This window comes from Chinchilla lanigera, unplaced genomic scaffold (assembly GCF_000276665.1).
Source record: "Chinchilla lanigera isolate Chin_1 unplaced genomic scaffold, ChiLan1.0 scaffold00119, whole genome shotgun sequence".
In the NCBI taxonomy this organism is placed as follows: Eukaryota; Metazoa; Chordata; class Mammalia; order Rodentia; family Chinchillidae; genus Chinchilla; species Chinchilla lanigera.
In genome coordinates, this window is record NW_004955520.1 from 2349040 (window position 1) to 2372351 (window position 23312).

General features: G+C 55.7%; 1 protein-coding gene across 2 annotated transcripts in view; it reads left to right on the forward strand.

The window, feature by feature from the left end:
* Dusp10 (dual specificity phosphatase 10) overlaps positions 1-22552 on the forward strand; it is a 33044-nt gene extending 10492 nt beyond the window's left edge. For both annotated transcript variants that reach the window (XM_013507067.1, XM_005409261.2), the window contains exons 3-4: positions 18110-18475; positions 21422-22552. In XM_013507067.1, coding sequence (XP_013362521.1) covers positions 18110-18475; positions 21422-21687 — 632 coding nt within the window. In that variant the 3' untranslated portion in view covers positions 21688-22552. The remainder of the gene's footprint in view (positions 1-18109; positions 18476-21421) is intronic.
* Positions 22553-23312: the final 760 nt, after the last annotated feature.

Here is a 23312-nt window from a genome sequence, read left to right on the forward strand (position 1 = left end):
AAAAAAAAAAAAAAAAAAAAAAAAAAAAAAAAAAAAAAAACAGAAAAGACAAGGGGCAGGGATGGAGACGTGGACGGTGTGGCTCCCAAGCCCAAGTTATTTCCCCCAAGCTCAGGCAAATTCGCTGTGGTTGTGTTGTATATTGGTACAGTATGCTCCAACTGATTCCAGCAATGAAGAAAACAATGAGGGTGTTATTGTGAGACATTAAAAATACACGTTTTTATATTCAACTTGATAGAATCTAATTGTGAAGTCTTTGACTTTGGAGGAGCAAGCTCTCCGCATGTCTTCCTGCCGGCCCGGGTCGGGTCGGGTCAGGTGCTGTTACTTTCAGTCGGAAGCTCCAGACCGCTGCGTGGCAGGACCTGGATTTGTGTGACTTAAAGGAAAAGGGGCTGAGTCTTTGCGTAAGGAAATGAGCTGCACGTGCCTGGTACTTTCTCACCAGGTGGAATCGGGTGACTACCCCACACCTGTGGAAGCTCCTTTGCGGGAGGGAGAAAGGGTTTTAGGAGTCGTCAGATGATATAATTCCTACATGCTTTCCTAGCAGAGAGGCTGCTCCTCCGCTCCCAACCCTTACTCAGATCTCACGGGAAACAGCGCAAAGCCCAAGATGGCCCTGTGCTTCTGGCTCCACTCCAGGGTCTGCCTTCCGGTGTCCCCACTGTGGGTTCCGCTGTCCCCACGGCCACCAGGAGCCCTCGGGCATCTGCTGTCCACACCTGCCACCAGCCAAAGGGCTGAGCCAGGGCCCAGGGGTACCGTCAGCGGCTTCTCTGCCTTCGAGCTCAGCAGATCCGTCCCTGGGAAAGGAGGCAGGTGTTCCTCATTTCCTCAGCACCTTGTATTTATTCTGCCCAATAAATGGTCTTACATTCTTTCAGCCCTGGCCCTGAGGCCCACTCCCTACAGACTCAGGGAGGAAGGGACCAGCTGGGAGGAGAGGTGTGGCGGAGGGGCGGGATCAAAGGACTGCGAGGACAGCGTGAAGGCAGAGGGGACTCGGGTCGGCAGCGCATCTTTCTGCTCTTGGACTCAGGTTCCGCACAAGGTGATGTTTTGGCATCATCATTACAGTGTCTGTTGGCCTTGGAAGTGGTCCCACTCGAGGCGAACATCCAGAGGCCCTAACTGAAAGGACAGGCAGTATTTCCTTAGGGTTTGTATAGTATTCCTATTCTCATTGGGTAGTCCGTGCCGGGTTTGAGCTCAATGGGTAGCCCAGGCTGGCCTCGAGCTCACAGTGATCCTCCTGCCTCAGCCTCCTGCATGCTGGGATTATGGCTGTGCACCCCCATGCCTGGCCTATATTCTCATATGATGCCACATTTTTATGATAAGACTTCAAAGGGATGGGTCTTCTGGTTCCCGTGCGGTGATATTTTAATCTGCTGGCAAAATTATTCAGTGACACATAAGCGCTCCGGGTCTGACCCAGAAATTAGAAAATTACTTTCCTGAGAGTTCAGAAGAATAAAAAGAAAGGAGCACCTCCTGCCGATTTCTCTGCGCTGGCGCAGGCCATCTTCTGTGTGTCCCTCGGTCCAGGAGCAGCCCAGGCCGGCGTCCCATCCCGGGCACAGGTGCAGGTCTGAGGGCCGATGGTCTCTTCACTCCTGTCTGTGACCGGTGAGCGGGAGGACCAGGCTCGGAACCCTGGCTCAGACTGGCTCCAGCTGTGGTAGAGTGTGCTTGGCTCCCACCAGGTCCTGGGTTTGGTCCCCAGAATCACCAGAAAAATAAACGAAAGCCTGAGAAGCAGGGTGGGCCCCGGTGGTGCACGTTCGCCTGAGGCTGGTTCCGACAGCCCGGGCCTCTGCCTGCACGGCAACATGCACACACCCAGGCCCCGGGGCTCGAGTCCAGTTACCCTCGGGCTGGCCCTGCACATGGGTTCCTGCACGGCCCTGTGTCCGTCCCCAGCCCCGCACCGCCGTGCTTTCTCTCGGAGGCACCCTGGCCTGTGCTCCCCTCCGCACCCCTCTTCCTGCACACCCTCGTGTGACCAGCCAGGTGTGAGGAAGCACGGCCTGCTCAGTCCCAGGAGTGGAGTGTGCTTTCCGGGGACCCGCCCCAGACTCTAGCTCAGCCTTTGGAAGCCTCGTATTTGGGTCATGGCAGAGTTTCATGAGGAGTAAGGACTGAAGGAAACATGGAGGAAGGGAGTGATCACGGCTGGCAGCTTTGTTGTTGTTGTGTTTTTGAGACAGGGCCCCGCTATGTATTCCAGGCTGGGGTTGAACTCAGCGATCCTCCTGCCTCAGCCTCATGGGTGCTGAGACTCAGGCGTGTGCCACCACACAGTACGTTTCTGGCATGTGTGAAGTACGTCATACCCCAGCCTGTGCTGTGGTGTCACTCGTTTACCCACAGCGAGCTCGGGCAGCGCCAGGTCTGGCCCGGGGGTCTGGCGGGCACACGCGCTGGGCAGTGTGTTCATGTGTCTGCCTGGCGCAGTCTTGCGGCCTGGGGCCTCTGACCACACATCCCCTGGTAGCCTATGGAAGGACCAAAGGGTGGCACTTCCTTCCCTTCCTTTGTACCTATTAACGCATTCCCGAGTGGGAAGCGGAGGTAGAGAAGGCGGCTGGCGTGCCGTGTGGCGTGCCGTGGGCGTGGAGCGCGGGAGGCGGTCCCGGCAACTCCGTCTTGCGGACCCTCTCACCCAGACGCGCTCGGTGGCGGTGTGTGCTGTGGGCTCCTCCTCTGTCCTGTGAGTGCCATGGCGATGTCACTATAGATCTTCTCCCGGTGGCTGCGGGGACAAAACATCTAGTAGGTTCTCAGGACCCCCCAGGCCAGTGTTCCCCTGGGCAGGAGATGGAGATCGACCGGGTCTCTGTTGTCCCTCTCTGTGCCTCTTGCAGTCCCTTTTCCCTTTGGCGTTGAAGGCTACAGTGCCGCCTGGGGGGCCGGGCACTGCGGCGAGGGACCCCTGGAGGCAGGGCCACAGAGTTCTGTCCCCCGACGGCGCCGGCTTCACCTGTAGGCACAGGTGATCACCCCATCCTCTCGGTGCCCGCTGAAGTTCCATCAGCCACCCAAGTCCCCGGGTCCCCCAGTGGCTGGGCCAGGCAGGGTGTGAGTGACCAGCCTGGCAGAATCGGCTGATGGGAAGCACCGGGAAGTAAGAGCAGTCCTCCGTCTGCAAAGTAGAAGTAGTCAATTTTCAGGAAGTTTTCCCCCATTCCAGGCTTTTCGTTGGTGGCAAATGCTTGGTGAATTTTCTGAGCCCACAGGGGCTTCCATGCAGAAAACACTGTTGTTTAGGGCGCCTCACACAGCACCCCGGATGGTGAATTAAGAGAGGACAGGGAACTTTTCGCAGAGCGTGGGAGCCTGGCGCTGGAGGGCTGCCCGAGCCCCGGCTCAGCGGCCCAGTCAGACTGAGAGGCCCGAGAAGATGCTGGCAGCAGGGATGGCCAGGCCCCGGCTTCCTCATTGAGCCCGGGTTTGTTGTGAATCCCAGGGAGCGTGCCACCCTTTGGCTCGTGTTGGAGCCGGCGTCAGAGCCGCAGAGCTGTGGGTCCCGCAGTGGTTGGGCTGCTCCGTGCCTTCCTCCTCGTGAGTTCATGAAATGAATCCTGGGTGAGAGCCACAGTGCCCTCGCATCTGTCTGAGACTTCCCGGGAGGACCCTGTCTTTCCTTGCAGAAGGCCGAGGGTCAGGAGGTCAGGAGCACGGGCTGTGGTTCCACTTCACTGTCACTGTGACCTTGGGCCAGTTAGCTTTTCTGTGATCAGTGACCTTGCCGATAAAATGGGGAGGTAATGGCGGGGGTCGGGAAGATTACATCAGATAACATGTGCACAAGTGCTGCAAACGGGACTGGCCCTGGGGAGCTGAAAGGCATCGAAAATTTACCACCCTTACATCAAACATCTGCAATACTAATCATCGCCTACTTACATCTCAGGGGTATTGGATGATCTACTTCCTCAAAATGTTTTGACATCACCACTAAGGAAAAATAAGGAAAGATTCTGTGATGCTTGGTAGATCTTTTTGTGTATAGCTTTGGAAAAATCTGGCATTTCTAGTGAAGTGGTGCCATACTGGACAATGAGTATACATGCTATGTCTACATAAGAAAATCTTATCAAATGAAGTCCTAACAAAGTGTATACTTATTGTTGGAATATGAAGAAAATTTTAGCAAGGAAAAAATATATACCAATGTGGCCCGCCTGGACAGACAGAGCTGTCTTCATCTCCCTGGTGGTGCGTGGTGTCGGCTGAGGCTGGCCTTTGTCCCGATTCCTGGGAAGTAACCTCCGACCCTGGGTTTGTGGAGAGCTGGCTGTGTCTTTGTGCCACTGAGGGCCCTGGGCCACTCCTGGGTTTGAGGACTCCGGGTGGAGCTGGTCCAGGGGCAGCCACGCCCCAGGTGCGGGCCCTTCCTGGCTTGTTCAGCTCCTCGGGAGCTGATGAAGGATGCCGCTCAGGCCAGGGGTCCAACCAGCATGCCTTGGTGCTGAAAGCTGGTGCCCGCAAACTGGAAACCCAAGCCTTAGGCTTCCCGGATGCTGATCACCAGCTCTTGCATCCAGGGGATGGGGCACCGCAGCCCCATGCTCAGGACCCTCCCCCCAGACTGGTCCTGGGCATCTCTGCGCTTGGCTGCTCCTGTTTTTGTCCTTACGGTAACACTGTGACCCCGTGCAGTACCCTCCTGAGCTCTGTGAATCCTTCTCATGAATCAGCGAACCCAAGGGCCGAGAGGGCCATAGCACCTGTAACCCTCTCTGAGCAGATCTGGACGTGGCAGCATCGCACACAGAGACATCCTCTGGCTGATGGAGGTCCTTGCTGTGGCAGTCGGGCACCAAGGGCAGTAGCTTCACGGGGGCTTCCCCAAGCCCGTTTCCTTGGTGCCCGGCGAGCTCTGCACTTGACTCAGGCTTGGGTCAGCTGCTTTCAGCCCCTCGGCTTCACCTGGAGCGGTAGGCTGGGGACAGTTCTGCCTGACATCTGGCCTCCAGCCAGCTGCTGAAGGCGGTGGAGCTGAGTCAAGTAGTGGGCCGCAGCAGGGGGGTCCAGAAGCTCGGCACCCCTCCCCGCGGTCCCCCCAAGGTCTCACCTTCCGGGGGACCTAGACCATGAGGGCTCCTCTCCCACCTTCGAGAGCCACCAGAACGTGCCGCAGCCCTGTGAAAGAGCTGGCACTGTGGCAGCCTTGCCTTAGGAGGAAGTTCTGGATCACGAGCAAAAGCTCTTGAGAGGCAGTCCTGTGATTTTAAATGACCACAGGGCTCAGCCACTGCCCTCAGGCCACACTGAGGGTGCAGAATGAGAGGATCCCTGGTTACAGACCTGCGTGGTGCCCTCTGAGGGCAGGTGGGGGAAGCGGAGCTGTGGCCCAGGAAGCCGCTGTCGCTGAGGGGTCCTGGGAGGAGGAGCGGGAGGGCTGACCTTCAGCACGCCGGCCTTGTGCAGTCCTTCCTGCCCGGAGGCCCTACGGCCCTCCACAGCCTCCCTCTGCCCAGCACTGCTGCATCACAGCCCGGGCAGGAGGGCTGGAGGGGGCAAAGACAACGCTGCCTGTGCCATCGCAGTCCCTTGGGTGCCACTTGCACACTTGACTGGCACCCTGTCCCCTGCTCCTGCACCCTCCAGCCACTGGCCCGGGGCAGAGGGCTGCGGTCCTGTCCCTGGCCGATGTCCCTTGCTGCACCTGTGCACGCCCAGCCTAGGACCTGCCCCGGCCGCCCTCAGCAGGCCTCAGCGCGCCTCTCCTGCTGGCCTGGGCTCATTTCCCGTGTCCTTCCTCCCGTTGGATCCGTCCGTGGGAACTATTTTTAATTCCCGAGTTCCCAGCTTCACGCTGAACATCACATAACTAATGGCCCTTTCCATCTCGTCCCAGCATTCATTTTATCTAAAAATATTTGATGAGCACTTCCTGTACAAATCAGATGCTAAGCGCCGAATACTTACAGCTCCTACAGGTACCATATAGTAGCTCATTTAATCACTGAGATGCCCCCCCCTCCCCCAGGCCCATGTTGCTGGCTTTATGTGCACAGAGGGCAGGGGCTCAAGGTCACCCAGGAGGGTGCGGCTGGCCCAGCCCTGCGCTCTGGACACCAAGCTCGGCCTTGGCTTTTTGGGGTTATGTTTTCATAATGACAACAAACAAGGGAGAAATGCCAGCCTCAGCTGTGCTGAGCGCTGGGGAGGTGACAAAGCTCTTCCCAGCACAGCATGAGGAGTCCATGGAGGAGCTGGGGACCCAGGCTCTGAGGCCCTGGTTTTGTCTCAGGTCTGGGCGTCCCTGGTGGCTCTGGGAAACCCTTGTCCTGCCGTGCCCTGTGCTGTGGTCTTCGTCCCCCAGAGGGTCCTGTGCTAGAACTGTGTCCCCAGGGGATAGCGCTGGTGGTGTGGACAGTGCCCTGCAGAGAGATGGAGCCACACAGCCCATGGGCAGGGATCGAGAGCTCTCTGCACCCGACACCTCAGCAGCCGGAAGCCCCCCAAACCCCAAACCCGTCCCGCTATTCCTGGTGTCTTCACTGAGCAGTGTGGTTCGCCGGAACTGGCCGTAGGGGGCAGCTCGCCTTCAGCCGACTCCTGGGCCAGGCTGAGGGCCCCACTTCCGGCCTTGCTGGGATCTCGCTGGTGACCAGTCCCACGCCGAGGCCACCCAGGCGCCCCCAGCCCTATCCTCATCAGCACACACGAGACTCCAGTGCCCTGTGTCAGTGTGCAGGGGTGTGGCACTGTGTGCAGGAGGGGAGGGACTCCAGGAAGCAGGGCCAGCACAAGCCCAGGTCTGGAAATGGGGAGCAGACCCCTAGGCCTTGTGCACCCCCGTGGCTGGTCGCTGTGCCATTGCAAGGCCGTCGAGGTCCCGGAAGGCTGGTGGCGGGCGGGATGCTCACCCGGTGTCCTGCCTCCAAGAGTGCCACAGCATCACCGAACCCAGACCCAGCACCACCTCTGGCCGTGCTGTCGGGGCGTCGTGTGGCTTCCAGGGCCACCGGCACAGGGCACAGCGAGGTCTGGCCCCTCTGCGTGGCCCAGGTTGGCCTGGGCTGCTATGGCAGCCCCCACGTCCCTGAGCCCACACCGAGGCCTGGGACTCCGTCGGCCTCCTCAGACAGCAGGTCACCTGTTTTCCCCTTGGTCTCGAAGGGTCCCGGGGTGAGGCCCAGCCGCTCCCAGCCCAGCGCCCGGTGCCTCTCCCAGCTGTGCCCTCCTGGCTGGCCGGCCCGCGGGACGCGGCCGTCCCCGCCTGCCCTGGCCTGGTCGGGCTCTTGCCAAGGGCAGACTTCACCCCAGCTGCAGGAAGTGTCACTCGGCTTTTTGTGAACTGAAAACGCTGGTTGAGGAAAACACCCCGGACTCTGACACTGACTCTGATTCTTTCTCCAGCACTCCCCAAATTCCCCGTGCCTTCCAGGAGAGGCTGTGAGCCGGGCCCACGCTGTCCTGTGGTCCTGGCTTTCATCCGGAGCAGGTTTGGCCCACGGCGCTGGGCTGGCCCTTCCAGGGGCCATGGCTTCCCCGTGACCTTGCCGGTTCCTCCTCCTGGCCGGGGCTGCTCGAGATGACCTTTTGAGACTGATTTCCAACCAGAGGCTTCGCAGCAGAAGAACGCACTCCATCAGGCTCGGTCTTGACATTTGTGGAGATTTATTTAATTGGACTTTACTCAACTCCCCTGGGGAAACATATTTTTGCTGTGAAGTTGTGATGTGTTTAATTTGGGGTCTGAGATAAATGTCGATCCTCCGGGGGGAGGATTGTTAAGCAACAGTTTTCTTTCTGTACTGTGGGCTGTACTGTGGGCTGGTTTAATGAGTACCTCTCCTCTGTTTGTTTGTTTAGCAGTGCTTGATTATTTAAACTTCTGCCCTCTGCAGCAAACCTTGTTTTCCCTGCCAGAGTATCTGGTTCAGTTCATGGGGGAAATACAGCTTTGTGTTTTATAGCACCCTCCTCTGGTTCGCATTTTTCCTGTTTAAGCCTCCCAGTGTGATCCCAGCCCCCACCTCCACCCCACACTTGTAATCCAGCTCCATGGACTAACTAGTATGGAGCTTTCAGTGGGCAGGGAAGGTGGGGCTTTACCAGGTGTAGAGGAGCCTCCAGCTTGGGTCCACTTGGCCCAGAACAAAGGGCACGTCCAGTGAGGAGGACATAGCTTTAGGAAGGGACATGTGTCTGTGTCATTGCTGGTCCAAGAGTTGAGGTTCTGGGTCAGCTTCCGGGGACATTTGTGGTCCGGTAGGGGGCACTGCCTTGCACACCGTGGTCCGCTTCTGGCCTGACTTGGAGGAATGGTTCTGACCTGGGTTGGCTCCTGGTGTGGTCGGGCAGCCCTCCTGTATTCACGGGCTTTGAAAGTGGGAACTGCAGTTTGTGGCTCTGAGCTTTCCTGGGCGTCCCCATGAGCAGTGGTGCTCATAAGTGTGGGTGACAGTCAGTCCATTTCCTGCGGCCACAGTGCCCTGGGCTGGGCGCTCTGTAAGGAGCAGGAGTTCTTGCAGTGTGCGGTTGCTGTGAGGCTGACCACCGCAGGGTCACACTGGCGGGAGCGAAGACACCCACGACCAGACAGGAAGGCTCAGGCCAGGCCAGGGCGTGTGCTACGTCCTCACTGTGCTGTGTGTGGAGATCCCGGGGTGGCCAGCTTCCGGCCACGGCTCTGTCCTGGGGCCACAGCCACCTTTCTGCCCTGTCCTCCGATGCAGAGGGGGCGTCAGCGCCCGGAGCTCCTGCTGCTTCTTCTAAGGGCCGCCCCTCCGCCCCAGCCCAGGTCCCAGCGAGGCCTGTCCAGGCCCCTGTCTGGGAGTGCTCACACTGAGGGCTGGGGAGCAGCAGCAGGATTCTGACAGAGAGAACTAGTTCATACCAGGAACAGGGCTGGGGATTTAGCTCAGCGGCACAAGCACCTGCCTGGCAAGTGCAAGGTCCTGAGTTCAATTGTTGGTACCAAAAAAAAAAGAGTCAAAATAACAGGAACAAGAGTGCATCCAGGGAGGGAATTCACACGCGCTTTGGAGTGTGTAAATTGCCGTGTGAACCCGCTTTCTCACACTCATGGAGCCCCCACAGCAGCTTGTAAGGAGGGAGGGTTCCTTCCGGTCCAAGGCTCTGCAGGGCTCTGTCCACAGCCCATGGCTCCATTGTCTGGGCCTGGGGGCGGGCAGCGCAGCAGTGTGGAGCAGAGCTGCTCATCCTGGGCGAGGCGTTGGGAAGCCAAGGCAGGAGACCGGGGCCCATCCCTGTCTGGGCTCCCCCACACACACACCCCTCTCCTGGGGTGCCCTGGTCCCTAGCTGCAATGCTACATCACCTCCTGAAGGCCCTGCCCCTCCCTGGAGTGCCAGGCTGGACCTGAAGCTTCAACACATCGCCCAGACCCAAGCGGTGGGGACGGGGCACGCTGCTGGTAATTCCGGGCCTGCTCTCCCTCTCTTTTCCCTGAGCGTTCATTGGTCACCCGTTGGGTGCTCTTGACCATTCAGGATCTGTGCCCTGGACTCAGAAGGAGGGCAGCCTGGAGACCCCTCCCCACTCTGAGTTCCCTGCGCGCCCCGCCCTGCTCTGATCTCTGGGACTCCCGCCCTCCCCCAGACTGCCGGCCCTTCGCTCCCCCCGGGGACCCCACCCACCCATCTCATGAGTCTCCTCTCCAAGCACCAGTTACTTCCTGACTAGAGCCCGGGGGGCACCTGCCTAGCACCTGCGTAGCACCTGTGTCCCCACCCTGGGCTCTGACTGGTGAGAAGCTGGGGGCGGGGAAGGCAGACGCTCACATGGTCCTCACCTGCTCTGGACGCCGTGGGTTAGGCTGGGTCTGGCCTGGAGACAGGAGCCGACCGGTGAAGCGCACGGATGCGCTGGAGTCAGTGCGTGTTCCCTGTGCCTCCTCTGGGCGCCGGGTCACCTGAGGGACCCTGCACACTCTGCCAGGCCTCTCTCAGCCCAGCCTGGCCCCACCTGTGTCTGACTGGCAGCTTCCTAGCGGATGGCCGGTCATGTTGGCCCTCACAGCCCCGCCCTGACGGTCACTCTGGTCCCTGGGTGTGGAGCGTGGGCCGTGGCTGCTCCCCAGGAGCCCTGCTTGCACTCGCCCTGGGAGTGACCCTGGCTCTGCAGATGATGCCTTGGACCGACCTGTCCCTGTCTCCCCTGGTTCTGTGGGAGCGGAGGGCCACTGTGCTGTGTGTTTGGGGTGGTCACCATTCTCCCCAAATTGCAGATTCACAGAAGAGCATTGCAGGCCCCATCCTCCTCCCCCTGGCCATCTAGTCCGGACAGGGCTGGGGAGGGCTGGAGGGAGGCGGAGCCACTCCTAGGCTCCCAGGGAAGCAGCCCCTCCCCTTCCTCTTCTCAGCCACACCCGCTTCTCCAACCCTGGGGGTTCCTGGGCCCTGGGATCCTAAGTTGGAATCACTTACATCAAAGTCATCTGCTCATTAAAGTAACACAAAGCTGCCTAATTGTTGCCTTTGTGGAAAATCACACTAGTGTCCTCCCCGCTGCCTCTGTCAGAGCCTTCTGTGCTAATGTAAATAAATGAGGTAACAGATTTAAAGAAGCAGGCTGTGTTTACATACTTGGACTGTCCTCTCAAACAATCTGTCAGTGTTATTCAAATACACACAAATTAAACCTGCCCTCCCCAGCCTGGCTTCTCCTGCAGCCCTCGAGTGGGATGGGTGGGATGGGCATCTGGGGGACACTGCCCTGGGTGGGCTGCTATTCAGTCCCCAGCCCATCTGAGACAGCTTCGTGTGGGCAGAGGGGACCTGGGAGCTGGGTATGAAACTCAACCATATACCCCAGGCTCAGCCTTTCTGGAGAGCTTTCTATGGAAGCTTTATTTTCCATTTTTAAAAATCGCAGTTCTGAAATCATTGATCTTTCTGATCAGTTCACTTTGGGGAGGTAAATATTTAGGCAAGTATTTTTAAAGAGCTGTTTATTTTGAGAATCTGGTGAAGATTTTATCAAAGAAGGAAGTAATATATTTGAAAACAGAAAAAAAATTACAAAAGTCCCATACCCACCCTGAAGAAAATAGTTATGTGATTGAAATAATAGTGGAAGCAGGTAGACCCAAGCCACGAGAAGGAAACACTCCTTGAGACAGAGATAGGGAGGGAACTAGTTCCTGCTCTCGGTCTTAGAGTTTTGGTTACTTTTGTCACTGCTGAGACAAAGCACCTGGCCCTCAAGGTTCAAGGAAGACAGGTTTGTTATAGCTCAAACTCATCTGACTTTTATAGCCTAAACTTTTGTAGGCGTTTCAGACTGTAGTCGGCCGGCTCCAAGGCAGGGTGCCATGGCAGAGGGGCATCGCAGAGGGAAACAGTCCATGGCAGGCAGAAGGCAGCACAGCATCGAAATAGCAAAGAAGCAGCAGCCTTCTTCCTGCCCCTTATATTCTGCCCAGGCGACACGCCCTAGGACAGGCAGCACCCACACCCAAGGAGGGCTTCCCATTACGCATATCCAGAACTGTGCCAAACCAGTCAGAGGACTCATTTAGTCAGCGCACACCCTCCACTTCAGCGTCACACAGTAACTGCCAGCACCACATACCCTAGACCCAGCCACCTTGGAGAAGCTCCACCCGTGACACCGTGAGGCTTTGGGGGTCCTGTCGACACAGGTCGTGACATCTGGGTAATTGTCTTCGCCACTGAGCATTAGCTTCTTTCGAGAAGGACAGAGTTTTCAATGTTGCAAATCTGAGGGCAAGAAAAAGAACGATGAGGCCAGAGTGACAGACTCTATGGCCAGGCAGGATTTTTCAAAGCATCACCGGGCTAAATTGTGGGGTTTTGCCCAGCAGAAAATCCAAAGACAAGACTCCATGAGCTCAGAATCCAAGCTCTCCTAGTATAGATTTTGTAGGAATTTTCTTTTCTCCCTCAAAACTGCTAAATACAACTAGGTGCGATTAATATGAAGTAAGCTCAAAACTGACTGCTATCTCTCGAGAGTTTTGTGATGAGTGCTTTGGGGTTGATTTCTGTCTATCATTCGTCTCTAAGGTGGACACCAGTGAGATCCCTTTGCTTTATTTTTGGTAAATTGTTTCCACACAGACCTTGCCCATCGAGCTGTATGCTTGTCCCTATGGCTTCCCTTGGTGTCCAGCATATGAGCAGGTCCCTGTCCTCCTGCAGCCGGTGACACGGTCCTGGGCTCAGAGACACCCTCCAGGGCCCAAGGTTCTGTTGCCACTGCTGATGTGGATATATGCACAGAAAGCAAAATACCAGAAGCAAAGTCTTTATGACCCCGATTAGTTGTAGAGCAGGCTACGTGTGCAGAATTGACTCTTTAGAGAGACGCCTGAGGAAAATCGTGGGTGCTTCAACTTAGAGCAGAAACAGAGGCAAGAAATGTTACCTATGGCGTTATATTCCTGTGAATGGCTTGACTTATGGAGCAAATGGCAATAGAAGGAATTTATAGATATATATATATTTTACATTTTTATTTATGTTTCAAACTTTTTTCTAAAATTATTTTACATTTTGTATTTATACGTTTCAAACCTTTTTCTAAAATTTCTCCTCTCCTCTATATATATAACATGTATGTACATAAAATAAGTATTCCAAGAAAATTCTTCTCTAGGAATGCACCTTTCATTGTTTGATAAGCATGTATGTCCCCTCCCCACCCTTTTCTCCTGAAATTGGGCCACGAAGACCTACATCTCAGGAGACCCGAGCGTGAGGCCCAGTTCTGGCGCTGGCCTGCATCCCTGCCTGTGGCACTCCTGTGGGTCTGGTTCTGGCCCAAGGTCGCCTGTGCCCAGGTCTCTGGCCATCTCCTCTCCTCAGGGCTCTCAGCTTGCCCAACCATCTCAGCCTCTCCCATCCAGGCGCAGCTCCCGCATCCAGACATTCAGTTCCCCTGACGCCGGGCCTGGCATTGTGCACATGACATTGTGATGGGTCTCCTGGACAAGCCAGGCTGCACTGTCCCTGTCCCGCAGTGGGAGAGCTGGCCAGGAGAACTCAGGACTGTAGGAGCTCAGGTGCACCGGCTCTGGGTCTGGGGCGGGACCTCCTGTCTCCTCTGGCCTGCCCACTCAGACCCCTCCACCTGGTCACCTCTTTGACCTGCCAAGGGCCAGAGTTGGCAATCTATGTGTCTGTAGCTGGTCTTTTTGGAGGACTCACACATGTTCTGTGCCCCAGGATCCACATGGAGCTCTGTCAGATTCAGGGTGTTCCTCTACTTCCTTGTCTGGAACCTTCCACCCACAGAGCGGCTCCCTTGAGTAACAGCAACTGTCGGGTGCTCCAGGTAGTTCTGGTGAGATGGGTGATGTTCCGCTCTGGATACTAGGCAGCTCCTCTGGCCCCGTCTTTGAAAGTCTCCGCCTTGAAAAGCTGACATCAGCCACCGTTATCCAGGCTTTGTCCTTCCGGGCCCGCGTGCCTGCACAATCTTGAGAGAGAGGGCTGCTGAGCCCGCAGTGTCCTCCCGTTGCGCATGCTCTGTAGCTTCGCGTCTCTGTGAGGAGCCTGGGAACCGGGTGCTGTCCCGGCCGCGTGGGATGTGGAAGCCTCGTGTGGGGCTGTGCAGTAACCTCACAGCAGGATGCTTATGGGTAAAAGGAGCCCAGATTTGAACCCAGTCTGGCTCTCATCTGTGCTCTTCTCTTCCGTTACCAAAGTACTGTCCGACTCAAAGCTCGGTCACCCAGGGGGACGAATGAGGCAGCACATAGGAATAAACAATGTGCTGCAAGCAAACTTGAAGAAGGGTCCAGTTTCAGAACGCTCCCCTTCCTTGGACATTAATCCTCTTTGCTGACCTTCGGGGACTTTTTCCTGGACTTTTCCAGCCTAGCATAAAGCCAAAAGTGTGTGTGTGCAGCCCTGCCTGTCTTCAGGTAAGGGTCCTGTGTGCGGACCCGGGTTCTGAACCCTGCAGCCCGCACTGCTTCCCAGTCACCTCACCCAGGGTGCCCCTGCCCGGAACTGCAGCACCTGCGGCACCGGCTCTAGCTCCGCCTGGAAAACAGGACGCTCCCCCACCTGGGCTCCCGCTGGGTTGTATGCTTTTGCTCTGAGGGTGGAGAACCCAGTTTTGAGATTCGGTTTTGAAATGTTTGCCCCCAGTCTTGGCACAGATTCCTGCAGGCTTCTTGGGAAGTGGGCTGGGCTGGCGGGCTCGGAGGAGGCAGGGATGAGCGGAGCAGTCTTCTTTTCACAGCCCAGTCGCCTCTGGAAAGAGCGGGGCGCCAGGGTGTGCAGCCTCACTAGGCATGCTAGGCTGAACAGTGAAGCCAGGCAGGGCTGCTCGGGCAGGTCGGGAACCACGGCTTGTTCACAATAAGCTGCTCGGTGTGTTGGTTCCAAGCTCTACTTCTAAACAAAAATTTAAAAGTTACAACTCAGGAATATTAGCATATTGTTTTGAGTCTTTTTTTAAAATACTGTACTGGGGATTGAGCCCAGGGTCTTCACACTTGAACTGTGTCCTCAGTCCACGTTTATTTTGAGAAAAAAAATCTCACATTGTCTCCAGCTGCTAAGTTATTGAGGCTGAGCTTGAACTTGCGATACTCCTGCCTCAGCCTCCCAGAGTGCCAGGATTACAAAGGAGTCTTCAGATTACGCTAATTTTTTAAAAATGATTTTTAAGATGGTTCTTTCCCAGGGTAATAAAAAAAGTACTTTCTATGTGCTAGATGTTATTTCAAGGTACTTTGTAATTAACCACTTTAACCCTTGCAGCAGACTGCGAGGCGGGCAGTGTTATTATCCCTGCTGTACACAGGGAGAAGCTGAGCAGAGAGAGCTGAGGACCCTGCCCGGACTTCACCTGGTATTTGGCAGGGTGGGGTCAGACCCCAGGCTCCATCCTCAAGACCTTGCCCGGAATCAGCTTCTGGACAGCGTGGGTGGGTGAGTGGATGGCTGGCCGTGGTGGCTGAGGTGATGGAACCGTCCTGGGTCATGAGATGCGGTTCGTCCAGCCCCGGCTGCCGTCCTCACCTCTCCCGGCTCCTCCGTCACCACCTGTGGCAGGTGACGGTGCACCTACCCTAGATGAAACATGGAGCCTCAGCGAGGGGTGTGGATTCGCAGCGGGTCTCACAGCTGCTGGAAGCAGCCCAGGCGTCTCTGTGGCCTGGGCCTCCCGGCCTCCACTCCTGCCTTAACCACTGCACTGCACTACTTGGTGGCTTGGTAATGATTGTTCTGTGACGTTCTCCTCTGGTGCTAACCGGCCAGCCGCGTTCCGAGGCCGTGAGCGAGTTGACTCCTGGCGGCATCTGACGGGTGGGGTGGCAAAGAGTGGTTAGAAGAGAAAACTGCATTCTCTCCACTCCCGGCCTGCCCCCCAGCCCGGAGCAGCAAAGCCCGCTCCCTGCAGGGCTGTCCCTTGCTGCTGCCGTGGCGACCACCCCATTCCACGTCTACACCATCCACAGCGGCCGCCATGGGTAAGGGGACCCACCCTCACACCATCCTGAGAGTCACACAGACAGCGTTCCCACACAGCCCCCACACACAGATCCTGCACACACGCAAACACACTCGCACACACGCCCCGGGACGGGCGCCTTCCCCACCCCCGCCTCCTGCCACCTGTTTGCATTACGTCATTGGCTTCCCAGAGCGCAGTTGCACCAAAGGCCTTAAACAAAGTGGTTCTTCTTGCATTGTTTGCGCTCAAAGAGCTGACCCGGAGCCAGCTGATGTCATTGTGTGTCTTTGTGTAGCTGCTATGGCAACTGGGCAGGTGGGAGCCTTTCTGATGTCCTGGAGCAGGAGGGGCAGAACGGAATTCTAAAAAGCTCTCCGCTGTTTTTCGGAGTGTAGGGTTTTCTGGTGTACTTTCCCTGCCTTTTTTCTCTTTTAACTAGCTGCTTTTAAGTCGAATTACAGCTTGAGCACCCTAACTAAGAAGAAAGGTTGTTTCTTTTTTCCCTCCTTAAGAGTGAGTGTCTTTTGAGTGTGTCACCCTTTCCTCTGATCTGATGTGGAAAAAGTCACAGTTGCCCTTTCTGAAGAAGCAGCAGGAGCGAGAAGGTCCCACCATAGAGTCGGCGCGGCACCGTTTACACAGAGTTCTGTGGCCGCAACGCTGAGCAGATTTTAAGTAACTCTTGGGTCTCCCTTCGCGGAGCTTCTGAGAGTAACGTTGGGTGGCTTTTATTCACTTATCTTCTGAAGTGTCCACACTGAAGTTTTTTCCGTGTTTTCACATTTCTTCAGACTTTGAAAATTCTCCTCGGGCTCACATTTTATTGTTTTCATAGCATAACAAAATAATATGGAAACATCGCTGTCAGTGGTAGAAATCAGTTAAAGCGGGTTTATAGCTCTGGTCTTTCTTTTCAAAAAGTGAGGTTTTGCATTTTACCCATTTGGGATGCGGAAAGGGATTGTGACACTGCCCTTGGGGTTTCCTGGGGCTGGCCCCCTGGCTTTCTGACAGGAGGGTGCCTCAGTCACCGCGGGCCCCACGTCCACGGGCTATGAACAGTCCCGAAACTCTGGCTAGGTTAGATGGGAAGCTCCTGCCACGGTTGCCAAAGATGAGATTGAAACGGAGAAGACATGTGCAGGGCCAGACGTACGTCCTGTCCTCCTTTCAACAGAGCATGTCCTGCTCACACTTTGTGTTTTCTGCCCTGCCTCCTGGGACTATCGAAACAGACATGAGGCGTCTGTCTTTGGGGACAGATGCCGTGTTCTGGTGGCTTTCAGCTAATAAAGGTCTTCCAGTCTTTTGCGCTTTTCAAAGACTGGGCCAGCGTATCTCAACCTGTTCGGTTGAATGGCAGCTCCCACGGGGAGGACAAAACAAAGATGCCACGGCCCTCGTGTGCACCATTCGAGCCGCACAGTAATCCTCGGGGTGTAGCCGTGTGTTCAACCATGTGTAACAAACAACACAGGGAAATTTAAACAACAAACCAAATGTCAGTCCCTGTTTGCATAGTCCTTCATCTTTTGGGAGTGTTTTGAACTAGCTTTCTTTTCACATATTATTCCTATGCAGAGCATTCTCTTGGTTCTCCCGTGTGTCTCTCCATTGCCCTTTTCATGCCTGTGTAGTAGTCCATGGAATGAATAGTAACAGTTGCTTTTATGGAAGTCTTACTTGGGCTTCTCTCTTGGCCTTTGCATTAACAGCAGACACCGTGCCAGCGTCTGTGATTATCTGGCTCTGCGTTCCCTGACCTTCATCCCCATAACCGAGGTTGTACTTACTTGAGGGGTGGGGAACCAGGTGAACTGGAATTTTGTAGGCTGCACCCATGGCTCCTGTGGCAGAGCAGGCCTGGGCTCAGTGTGTCTCTCAGGTGCCTCGGAGGGTCCCTACAGGCTGACTTTCCCCCCTCCCTCCGCCAGTGGGGCAGGCGCCGCTCTCAGACCCCACGGGGCTGGAAGGTGACGCCATGCCCCAGAGGTGATGTCACTGCCCTCTCTCCGACAGATGGGGAACCCGAGGAACACAGAGATGAGCTTGCGGGGGGCTGCCACAGAGCTGGAGCTGGGTGGCACCGGGTGTATAACCAAGGCCTCTGGCTCCTCCACCAGTCCTGCTTGCAGCCACTCTGCTGGGTGCCCTCTAGGAAGATGAGCTGAATTCAGGCCTCAGTTCTGCGGCAGAGGACATCGCCCCGCCTTCCTCTGCCCTGAGTGCAGGGTTCTCCGGAGGCCTCTAGGCAGACGGGGCAGTGCTGGGTGGGAGCCGTTCCCTGGCCAGCCGGCATGAGGGATATGTTCTAAGCTGGGAGCAGTGGCACACTCTGGAGGCAGAGGAAGGAGGCTCAGGCAGGAGAATCGCAAGCTGGAGACAATTCTGGGCAACTTAGCAACAGCCAAATCCTGTCTCAAAATAAAATGTAAAAGGGCTGGGGACATAGCTCAGTGTGAAGGCCCTGGGTTCAACCCCTACTACCAAAAAAGAGGCATGTTCTACAGCCCTCTGTGCAGAGAAGGGAGGCTGGTCCCGGGGCCCCAAGTGGATCCCAGCTTTGCCCTGATTTCAGATGTCTAAGAACTCCCTGTCCTCAACACCAGCGCCCCACCTGCAGGCAGTGACCCCCTGTGCAGTCCAGTGGTCACTGTGGTCACCGTGGCTTTCTTATCTGCCGCAGGAGGGCTCAGCAGCTTCAAGCAGAACCACGAGAACTTGTGCGACAACTCGCTGCAGCTGCAGGAATGTCGAGAGGCGGGCGCAGCCGCAGCCCCCGGCCTGCTACCTCAGCCGGTGCCCAGCACCCCGGACATCGAGAGTGCCGAGCTCACGCCCATCCTGCCCTTCCTCTTCCTGGGTAACGAGCAGGATGCTCAGGACCTGGACACCATGCAGCGCCTCAACATCGGCTACGTGATCAACGTCACCACGCACCTGCCCCTGTACCACTACGAGAAGGGCCTCTTTAACTACAAGCGCCTGCCGGCCACCGACAGCAACAAGCAGAACCTGCGCCAGTACTTCGAGGAGGCCTTCGAGTTCATAGGTAACTATGCCCCTGCTGCGCTCCGCCCGGGGGTGCGCAAGGCCTGGGTGTGTTCCCGGGGTGCCTGGGGGTGTGGGCCCTGCTGTCTGCTGTAGCCAGTGTCCTCCTCAGTCCTGGCCACCAGTGCCACTTGGTGTGGCTGGGTCCAGCCACCTGGAAACACTCAGGCCGAGGGGCAGTGGCCGTGCCCCCTCCCTCTGGGCTCTCTGTTCCACCCAGTCCATGGGGCATGGGGGGTAGTGCTTCCCTCGATTAAACTAAGCTGCCAACCCTGTAGTCCTTCCCAGAGGTGGAGGAAAAAGTCACCTTTGCCAAGGCTGGTCCTGAAGCCTGCGGGGCTTACTGGTTTGCACTTGTGGGCACATCAGCCCGTGTTGGCAGTCGTGTTCGGCGTGGGGAGGTGGCGCACGTCCGTAGCACAGCTTCCTTCTTTGTGCATCTGGCCTCCCTCACCCTCCTCCCCTCCCTCCACATCTTGGTTCCCTTCCCATTGGAGAAAGTCTGTCTCCCTGACTCCTGTTTTGCCTCTTTTATTTTGTTCTTTATTTATACTGTAGTCTCTCATGTGAGAGAATCCGTGTGCTATTTAAGCTTGTGTGTCTGATTTATTTCACTTAACATTATGGTCTCCAGGTCCATCCATTTTCCTACACGAGGGAAGTTTCTTCTTCTTTATGGTAGAGCAGGACTCATGTATGTCTGTGTTGGTATGTGTGAATGTATATGTATCTATCATGTTTCCTTTTCCACTCATCTCTTGACTTTCGCTTGAACCATCGCAGGGCTGGGGTGATCATGGTGGACACTAGCACACAACAGAGTCTCAACACTTTTCCTTTCAAGTGAGTCCAGCCTTTGTTGCCCTGACCTGCAGCTGGCACTTTTCCTCCTTCATGCAACGGGTTGCTCCCCTCCACTCTAGGAAGAACACACTTGTGGCTGCTGCTCCTCTATCAGAAGGAAGCCTTGGATCTCACCGATGCTGTGGCCTGCTGGAGAGCTGGAGCTCCAGTCACTTGCCCGGCTGTTGTCCTTGCTAGTGTGCCTGCGGCGTGGGCCACAGGGTGCTCAGGATGGAGGGCAGTTCAGGGTGGCCATGGAACTCAGAGCAGAGACTTCTCCATGTTGTGGGACTGTCAGAGAGGGGACCAGGATCCCTGACAGAGGCCATCCCACAGCATGCTGGGTGTTGTGATGCCCTAAGTGTTGGCGACCCTAAGTCGCCAATCAGCAGTGCAGAGTGCGCAGATGCCTCTCCTTACCCTGAGTCATGATGAGGAACTCTGCCACCGAGCAGACAAGGGGCGTGCTGCTTGATCAACAGTGTGTGGCTGGAGCTCCACCAGACTTAACTCCAGGTGGAGGAAGTTGGGAGGTTGTTTTCCGTCGGACGAACAGCATAACCGTGCTTGTTCTAATAGGATTTCAGCCAAGGCGCTCGGCTCGAGTTCCTTGTAGATTACTCAGGCTTACCTGGTTTTTATCGTTAGAAGAAAAACAAAACCAGTACAAACAGCATTTAGCTGGAAGAACAATTCAGAACCATGGCCTGCAGAGGCACAGTTCTTTACCCATTGTCCTCTTGGATAAACTGAAATCTTAGCACGTTCCTTTCGGGAAGGCAGGGCAGGCTTTAGAAGCGTGATCGTCCCTGAGGGTTTCATAGGAACTAAGACGCGTCTAGGGTTAGGGTTGACGCTGAGTGAGGCGATGTGATCCCCACTGAGGCAGGAGGACGGAGGCTCTGGGGCCTTGGGTGACCCGTACGCTGAGGTCGCTCAGCTGCTGCACCCGGACACAGCCAGGCTGGCGCTAAGCGCGCTTTCTCTCTCCACGTCCCTTCTGGTCTCGGCATGAAGGCCCACAAGTGGTACGTTCCAAAGACCAGACCTTGGAAAAAGGAGATTTTTTGAAAAGCCATTTTCCTTTTAAATATCGCTATCTTGTAGAAGTAAGCCTCACCTGTCCTTTTTGAAGATAAAATTTGCAGCCGGCTTCGTTCCTTGGTTGGGGAGTAGTCAGGGAGAGCAGGGTAAGTCACATCTCATGCACCTCAGCACTCTTCCCTGCCTCTGCGGAATTGCTATTCCTCGGGAGCTGTTGTGGGGTGCCCCATGCCTACGAGTGCCATCACAGACTGCTTCAGGCCATGCTCCTGGCCTGGTCCCCAGAGCACTGACCGCTGTGAAGTCCTTGTCTCCTGACCATCGCCCCATCGGGGCTCTGACACAGGGCGGGACACTGGGGTCGCTCAGGAGAGGGGCACCGGCCCCACGCTGCAGGTCTGAGCCAACTCTGCCGTGGTTGTGTTTCCTGGTGAGAAGCCAAATGCACTCACTTTCCGGCTGAGCCTCCTCCCCTGGCTTTGGTCAGATTAAGCCGACTGGACTCTCACTCGCTCCATTCAGTTCCTGGACAGAGTGGTGTGAAGGAGCACGCGTGCTTGTTCTCTGTCCCCGGCAGAGGGATGTTGTTAACAGTAGTACTCACTCAGCCTGGCAAGCGGCGTGAACCTGCTCTGTCAGAAGGGGAAGTGTGTCACACCCGGTGTGTTTGTGCACCGTCTGTGCCTGCGGTGTCTCCTCCCTCCCTGCTTGCCTCTGTCCTCCTTTTCCTTCCTCTTCCTTTGTCAGTAGTGTGACTTCGGGGACCGAGGAGAGGGCCCCACAGTGAGGGAGAAGGCTCAGGGACGCAGGGTCCTGTCTCTGTCTTGCTTAGCACACAAGTGCACACTGTGGGCCTCACTTCTGTCCCTGTCACCTGTGATTCGCAGTCCCCGTCCACTCCCAGAGGTGACCGCATAGCTGACTGACGCAGCCACTGTGGAAGCTGGGGCCCGCTGTGCGGTGTCAACTGTGTCCCCTTCATCTCCCACTAACCCCCCGAGGACACGGGGCGTGTGCTTGGGGCAGGCTGACCTCTCACCCCTCTTTGCTTCCCCCACAGAGGAGGCGCACCAGTGTGGCAAGGGGCTCCTCATCCACTGCCAGGCCGGTGTGTCCCGGTCCGCCACCATCGTCATCGCCTACCTAATGAAGCACACTTGGATGACCATGACGGATGCTTACAAATTCGTCAAAGGCAAACGACCAATTATTTCCCCAAACCTTAACTTCATGGGGCAGTTGCTGGAGTTCGAGGAAGACCTGAACAATGGTGTGACCCCGCGGATCCTGACGCCCAAGCTCATGGGCGTGGAGACGGTGGTGTGAAGCTCGCCGCCGGGGCTGCGGGCGGGTAGATTCTGGTTTTGTCGGTTTTCTTTCTTTCTCTTTCTCGTTTTTAGTTGGAGGTATGGTTTGTGAATGGAAGCAAACTTGTTTAAAGACTTTTTATTTTTAACGAGTGTGAGAAGACCGTAACTTTTGAGGCCATCGAGATCCACGTCCTGCAAAGTGACAAGCAGGAATGTGGAAGAAGTCATTTGTTCAGCCGAAGACAAAAGTGTAACAGAACTGGGTCTTCCTCTTTTCCTTTTCGCTGTTTGTGGAGTTTACAACGAAATAGTCTGTGCAGGTTCATAGACCGAAGATGCCAAACCTTAAACCACTTCAGAAGAACCCAAAGTAAGAAGCAAGGACACTGAATGCTGCAGGCTCGGGTTCCCCGGGCCCCCCACGCAGGAAACCAAACGCAGCCCCGCAAGCCCCGCCTGCCCTCAGCATGGAAGGTCGGGGGCTTCGAGGACTCAGAACCCTCTGCCTTCTCTAAAGACACCGAGGATGCTGTTACTTAGTGTGTTTCATGCTCTGGAATTCTCCCCTCTCTGGTTTAGGAGATGATTTGGAATGACAAGGAAGTGACCATCACACCACCCGCCTTCACAGGCTTTGTGCAATAATGCGGTGTTTCGAGTATGCGGGGAGCTGAAGCTGGCACCAGCAGTTGACAGGGTGATTTGCCAGCCCAGGAGGGAGGAATTCAGCAATGCCAATTACTTCCCTCCCTCCCTTTTCCTTTTTCTTCTTTTCCCTTTGATTCGATTCTGGTTACAGTGCCACAAATCTTGTTACATATGTATATCAGAATGTAAAAAAAAGACAAAAATTTATTTAAAAATATTTTTCGCAAAAAAAACTTGGTGTGTTTCTGTTGATTGTGTAAAAATTTATTTTCATTATATAAATGAAACTCATTTCAGGATGTGTTGTTGCTTTTCTCCCCTCCTTTACCTCCACTAGGATCACCGTCTCTCCCCTTGTATCTAGAACCCTGTCCGGCAAACACAAGAGGTGAGACACATGATTTCATCCAGGGAATGGGAGGGGGCGGCACAGCGAACTCACATGGCACCTGAAGTGCCCCAGCATCCCCGTCCAGTCGCCCATCTTGTGCGGCGTGTCATATCTGCAGTCCTGCTCTGTACGCGGAGCCCCTGACATCCCATAGGACATGTGCAGGTGCAGCCGGGCTTCCCACCACCTACACCCTGCTCAGTTAGGGTCCTGTAGGCACAGGTGTATGCCACCTGCCTTTCATGGTCCTGACAGCCCCCTCCCCACTGCTGGCCCCTGGTCATGATGTCTCCAGTTCCTCCCAGCGGTTCTCAAGGTGTAAGGTCGGCTTCCCTAAGGCCCTGTCCCTGACCTTCAGACATGGGTCCATAGGTTCTCTGTGTTTTGTGACAATAGATGTCCAGAGGGACATGGCCGCAGGGGCTGTGCCGCAAGCTGAGGTTGGAAGGCGTGAGTGAGACTTGGACCCTTTTGTGTCTGATTCTCCCCGACTGCATTTGACATCAATATTTTAGTGAACATTTGCTTACAAATTTTATAACAAAATATTTTGACATTTACATTTTAAATAAAAAAGCTATTTAGATTTTTCTTTTATTATT